Here is a 6,439-nt window from a genome sequence, read left to right as displayed (position 1 = left end):
GAAGGAAGGAAGGAAGGAAGGAAGGAAGGAAGGAAGGAAGGAAGGAAGGAAGGAAGGAAAGAAAGAAAGAAAAAAGAAGGAAGGAAGGAAGGAAGGAAGGAAGGAAGGAAGGAAGAAAGAAAGAAAAAGAGAGAGAGAGAGATCTTTGACAGGGTTTCTGTCTTGGTTAAAAAGCCAAAATGTGTTTTTAAATTTTGCAGGATTTTTTAGGAAAGAAGGAGGGAGGGAGGGAGGGAAGGAAGGAAGGAAGGAAATGAAAGAGAAAGAGAGAGAGAGAGAGAGAATATAAGACTTTGGCAAGTTTAAAAAGTGTTTGTTTTTTCCTTCTACTTTTAACAATCACAACTACAAGGCCAAGAGAAACCATCAAGTTTTTGTTTCTGAACATCCCACGGAAGAAAACAGGGCGGAGAGAGAGACAATCGGGTGTGAAAAATGAAACATCCACTGAAGTCGATTACAAAAGACAAGGAAAGAAAGGGAGGGAGGGAAAAAAAAAAAGGACAGGGACACAAGAACGAGCTAGAAGAATTGTTTGTTTTAAAAAAAAAGCTGAAAGAAACACTCAAACGCAGAAAGAAAAGAAGCTAATCCTGAGAACAGCAGAGATGATTCAAGTCCAGCCTCTGGCGGCTCTTGTGGAGTGGAGTCAGTCAGGGTGAGAGAGGGACGAGGATGTTGCTGCTCCCCGAAACCCCAACTTTCCTTCTTCCTTTTGGCAATCTTTTTTGTTTTGTTTTTTTGTGTCCGGTAAAATCCAGCAGCACAGCAGCAGCAACAGGCCCGGCCGGAAGGCTGTCCTTTGATGTCTCTTGAGAATCCAAGTGAGGAGGGAGGGAGGGAGGGAGGGCAGGGCCCCCTCTTCAGACATACCATTCATTGAAGTTGGGGGGCAGACCTGGGTTGGGGTTGGCCGTCTGAACCGTGGAAGGAGGGGCAGCTTTCCCGGAGTCCTTACTGGGGGCAGCAGCCAGGGCTGGGGGCGTGGAGGATTCGTAGCCTGAACTGGCTGCGGGAGAAGATTCAGAGCTCTGCGTTTCGTGGACCTGAAAAGGAGGGAGAGAGAGAGAGAGAGAGGGAAAGAGGGAGGGAAAGAGAGAAAGAGAAAGAGAAGGAGAAGGAGAAAGAGAAAGTGGGGGAGGGGGAGAGAGAGAGAGAATCATTAGAGGATCAGAACTGGTTATTTATTTCATGGATACCTATGGCTGCCTGTCTCATGGGCAGCTGCCAGTGCAAACCAGATAAAAACAGAACCAATAATTATAAAGGGAAGGAGCATAAAAGGAGCAGCCCGAGAACACATTCACACGACTCCCCATTGTGGGGGGGAGAGAGAAAAGGAGAGAGAGAGAGAGGAAGAGAGAAGGAGAGAGAAAACAGGGGCAAGCTTATCCCTTCCCCCCTTCAATAGATTTTTGAAACAAACAGGCAAAAGGAAGAAAGACCCCAGCCCAAGAATAAATCTAGAATGAATCAAAACAATAAAGGATCCTGGAGGGGAAAAATGTGTTTGTATTTATATGTATTAAAGAGAGGGGGGGAGGGAGGGAGGGAGGGGGAGGGGGAATAAACTTAAACCAAACTCCAAATCAAAAGATTTTTGACTCGAATCAGAGAAAGTAAACAAGACCCCAACCCGGATTAAATTTAGAATGAACCAAAACAATATACGGGATTCTGCAGGAAAAATATTTGAATCTGCCCTGCAAAGGAACAAGGTCTCGAGCCAACTTGCAGGGTGACCATTAGGAGACATTACCCTTGACTGATACTCCAGAGTAAAGCAAAATGACCTTGGAAGGGATTTATATTTCCAAAGCTTACATCCGTGGAGGAGAAAATGCAGCTTACTTCACTACCAGCTCCTGCTTCTGAGCTCCTAAGAAAGTCTTCTAAACAGAAAGTGTGGATTTTTTTTAATATGTGTGTGTGCCTGTCTGTGTGTCAGTGTGCATAGATGATTTAGACAAACCAGGGAACAGCCATTGAGGGTGAAATATTTTGCAGCAAAAAATGCAAAATAAAACAGGAACTTAAATCACACAGGAAGATTCCTAGTCTGGCCAGAGTCACAAAATGCCATTTTTTTTTAAAATAAAATAGTAGGATAATAAAAGTTTGCAAAGTTTTTTTCTGTCCTTTTCTCTAACCAGAATGCTTACTCTAAAGGCCAAAGTACAGGCAGGCCTGGACTACCCAACGGCCCATTTAGTGATGTGTTCAAAGTTATATCAGCCCTGGAAAAAAGTGACTTACGACCGTTTTTTCAAAACATCCCCGTGGTCAAAATTCAGACACTGACTCCTAATTATGACGGTTACAAAGTCCACGGGAAAGCCAGATTCACTTAACAACCGTGCAACTAACCTACGAATGGCGGTGATTCACTTAACGACGGTGGCAAGGAGAGTCAGAAAATGGGGCAACTTAGTCACTTAAGAAAAGTTGGGGCTCAAATGTGGTCATAAATCAAGGACAACTGCACACAGAGAAACATAAAAAGTGCACCATATTTTGTATTCTGGTGAAGTGGGTTATTATCTAAATAGCTAATAGTGGACAAAAATAAATAAGTGCACATAGAAGACCGCAATATGTAATATTAGTAGACAAAAATATATGTAGAAATAAAAACAACTGTTTGGGCACAGAGACATACTAGCATCCAAATACACTAACTACGTTGTACTCCTTGTATAAATTATTGGTATTGGCACACTACGTAGTTGTAAGAGTGTAACTGTACACACAAACATACATGCCATCTGCTTTCATGTATAGATTTCTTTTTAGGAGGCATGAGAAAGAGAGAGCACTCGTGTGCAATTACACACCCACAAACACACATTTACTCATGGAAGATCCAAGCTGGATATCTTTTACGATTCTGCAAGATGATTATTATTATTATTATTTTAATTCTACAATCAAAACCAGAAGTGACACTGTATAAAGACGGGAGCACCAACGCTGATCAGAACAATTACCTTCATATGCTTCCTTAAGGAACTGGGGTGAGTGTAAGACTTATCGCAAACTTTGCAGACGTAAGGCTTGTCAGAGGTGTGTACGTGCATGTGTTTCTTTCGGTCACTGCTGTTCGCAAAACGCCGATCGCAGCCTTCAAATTCACACTTGAAGGGTTTCTCTCCTGCAGATGGACAGGAACACAGGTGGAAAAGATCAGGGGGGGAGGAGACAATTTGGGATTTTCACATTTTGCTCCTTCCCTGGTTCATTGGTTCTTTCTTTCTTTCTTTTTCTTTCTTTCTCTCTCTTCAGTTGCTGAAAAATTTTGCTGTCTATTTTTTTCCCATTCTACTTTTTTTCCAGGAATAAGCTGGAGGGAGGGAAGGAGGAAAGAAGAAAAGCAGGCAGGAAGAAAGGAAGGCAGGGAAAATAGATGATAGATAGATAGATAGGAAGGAAGGAAGGAAGCAAGGAAGGAAGGAAGGAAGGAAGGAAGGAAGGAAAGAAGAAAGAAAGGAAGGAAAAAAGAGAAGAGAGAGAAGGAGGAGAAGAGAAAGATGGAGGAAGGGAGGAAGGGAGGAGGGGGAGGGAGGAAAAAAGAGAGGAAGAGAGAAATAGAAGGGGAGGGAGGGAGGAAGAAGGAAGGAAAGAAGGGAGGGAGGGAGGAAAGAAAAGAGAAGGATAGGAGAGAGAAGGCAAGGGAGGAAGGAAAAAAGAGAGAAGAGGCGGAAGGAGGAGAAGAAAGAGGAAGAGAAGGAAGGGAGGTAAAATTGGGGTTGTTGACAGTTAAATGGCCATTGTGCCATTTAATCCTGTGTTTATCACATGCAATCTTGGAAAAGATTAAGAAGCTGACTTTGGAGTGATTTATGAACTATAAACAGAAGAGAAGAGGAAATAGCAATGGGGCAGCCTTTAATTCTGGAGCGACTCAGAGGAAAATCCCAATAAATGCCAGAAAATAACATTATTGGCTGCTTCCAATTTTCTTTTCTTTTTTCTTTTTTTGGAGGAACTAAACCTTTTCTCACCCACCCACCCAAAAAAAAAAGTATCACTTATTTAATTAGAAGATGTGCCAATCAAGTCATTAAAAGAGAGAGCGGAAGTGAGAGAAAATGAGATTTCATTTGCATCTCTATGGTTCGCTTAGCCGACTGTCTGAGTAAGTCGCTTTCAAAAAAAGCAATCCACACACACCTCTCATGAATGCCCCCCTCCCCCTCTTGGACTCATAGGACGCCCCCCCCATCGCAAATCAGGAGGGGGAGAGGCTGAGAGCAACGAGAGGGGAAAGCTAAGGAGGCCTCGGGAATGTCATTTGGGAAGGAAACAAAAATTAAAACAAAACCATCCACACCCAGGTAAGGTTCAAAATAAAATAAAATAAAATAAACAGGCCGTTCCTTTGCGAAATTGACAGATTCGGCCATCTGCAGCCGGCGGTGAAATTGACCAGCCTGGACGATAAAAAATGAATTTCAATCCGGATTTGATCCGGAGTGGAAACAAGACCAAACACATCCCGTGTTTTCTCTGCGGTTTCTTTCCGGGGGCCCTCTTTCTTCTTCCCTCGCCCCTCTCTGCCCCCCAACGCCCCCCCAAAAAACCCTTTGCATCTTCCCCAGTTCTCTCTCTCTCTCTCTCTCTCTCTCTCTCTCTCTCTCTCGCAACTTCTTCAACCAGCCACCTTTCCCATTGCCGAGCTGCGGTTCCACAAAATCCATCCCCTTCCCCCCCACCCCACTCCCGCGAAACCCCCAAACGAACCCGGGACCTTTTTTGGGTCGTCCGAAAGCGACCTTAAACCCGAGATCGAGCGCAAACCAGGTTTTTCAACAGGTGGGCGAGCCTCAAGGGAGCCCGTCGGAAGGAGCGGGGGTGGCCGTGGCGGTGTCCCCTTCTCTCTCTCTTACCTGTGTGGGTCCTTTTATGGATTTTGAGGTTCTCCGAGCGGGCGAAAATCTTCCCGCATCCCGGGAACGGGCAGGGAAACGGTTTCTCGCCCGTGTGAACGCGGATGTGGTTGACCAGTTTGTATTTCGCCTTGAAGGACTTGCCTTGGCGGGGGCACTCGTCCCAGAAGCACACGTGGCTGTTCTGCTCTGGACCTCCGACGTGTTCCAGCGTGACGTGGGTGACCAGTTCGTGCATGGTGCTGAATTGCCGGTCGCAACATTTCTTGGAACGGCCCGGCGGCTGCGAAGGTTCCTCCAACCACTTGCAAGCCAATTCTTGCTTCACCGGTTGCCGCATGTAGCGGAAAAAGGCGCCCGGTCCCGCGTGGTGGTGATGATGATGATGGTGGTGATGATGATGGGGCCCCGCCACGTTCATGCCCGCCACGTTCACGGGCCCGTAGTTGGGGAAAGGCGGCGGGGCCCCGTAAGCGTCCGCTCTGGGGCTGGAGACCCCCCGGTAGGAATCCGGCCGGCCGAAAAACTCCCCACGCAAACCCAGGTGCAGCTGGCCGCTCTCCACGGGGCCCGACGGCGAAGGCAAGCCGGCCGCGTTCTGCTCGTGCAAGCCGGGGAAAAGCAAGTAGCTCCCCGCGCTGTCCGCCAAGCCGCCCGGCGCGTGGAGTCCTCCGGGTGGGTTGCTGCCGAAAAGGCCGTGCTGAGCAGGGGAGCCGCCGGGGGTCCCGCTTGGCCCGCCGCCGCCGCCGCCGTTCGAGGGCGCTTCGGCCAAGGCGCAGCCCCCGCGGTTGCGGAAGAGAAAGTCCCGCGTGGAATTAAAGGCGGCCACGTAAGGAGAAGGCACCTGGCCGGCGGCGGCGGCGGCGGCGGCTGCAGCGGCGGCGTGAGGGTGAGGGGGCGGCGGAGGATGGTGGTGGTGGTGCGGATGATGGGTCGGGTGGTGGTGGTGCGCGAAGCCCGAAGCTTGCGGCGTAAATGCGGATCCCTGACCCGAGGCCAGCTCGTGGGCGGCGGGGCTGAGTTTGAACGGAGGCTCGGCGAAAGGAGGGTGGTTGAGCCCCATGGCCACGTCGTGCGGGTGAGGGCGAGAGGCCGCAAAGCCCCCGACCCCCAAGGTGGGGAACTGGGGCCCGCCATCCAGCAGCATGGCCATCGTCCTCCTTCAGACGGCCGCGAGGGAACGGAGCGGGCGGCGGCGTCGATCCACGGCAGCGATCCTCTCTCGCCTCTTCCTTCCGTGGACGCCGGAGGGACGCCCCCTCCCCTCCCGACAACGCGGGTCCGCTCCGAGCCCCCTTCGCCTTCCTCCGGCCTCGGCTGCCCCCCTCGGCGTCCTTCCCCTCCGCTGCCCCCACCTCCCGCCGCCTCGAGATCAGCCCCACACAATAGCCGGGCAGGCAGGAGGGCTAACGCGGCGGCTCCGCCACGGCCACATTCACACGCGCGCCCGACCTCGCCGAACCGTGGGAGAAGAAGCAGGAGAAGAAGAAGAAGAAAAAGAAGAAGAGGAAAAGGGAGCCGGGCAGCGGAGGGCGGGGGGCAAAAAAACCCCA

General features: G+C 49.8%; 1 protein-coding gene across 1 annotated transcript; it reads right to left on the bottom strand.

The window, feature by feature from the left end:
• Positions 1-259: 259 nt before the first annotated feature.
• Positions 260-6,166, bottom strand: ZIC3 (Zic family member 3). The gene is made up of 3 exons (XM_058154704.1): positions 4,887-6,166; positions 2,988-3,151; positions 260-1,046 (listed from the first exon to the last, which is right to left on the bottom strand). The coding sequence occupies exons 1-3, from the start codon at positions 6,037-6,039 to the stop codon at positions 864-866; spliced, it is 1,500 nt and encodes a 499-aa protein (XP_058010687.1). The 5' UTR covers positions 6,040-6,166; the 3' UTR covers positions 260-863.
• Positions 6,167-6,439: the final 273 nt, after the last annotated feature.

This window comes from Ahaetulla prasina, chromosome 11 (assembly GCF_028640845.1).
Source record: "Ahaetulla prasina isolate Xishuangbanna chromosome 11, ASM2864084v1, whole genome shotgun sequence".
Taxonomy (NCBI): Eukaryota; Metazoa; Chordata; class Lepidosauria; order Squamata; family Colubridae; genus Ahaetulla; species Ahaetulla prasina.
This window is presented reverse-complemented; position numbering and strand designations above follow the sequence as displayed.

Coding starts and splice junctions, on each gene's coding strand:
- ZIC3 (XM_058154704.1), bottom strand. CDS start 6,039: ATGGCCATGCTGCTGGATGGCGGGCCCCAGTTCCCCACCTTGGGGGTC. Junction 3,152..4,886: donor CCATAAAAGGACCCACACAG/GTAAGAGAGAGA, acceptor GTCCATCTGCAG/GAGAGAAACCCTTCAAGTGT. Junction 1,047..2,987: donor CCTTAAGGAAGCATATGAAG/GTAATTGTTCTG, acceptor CCTCCTTTTCAG/GTCCACGAAACGCAGAGCTC.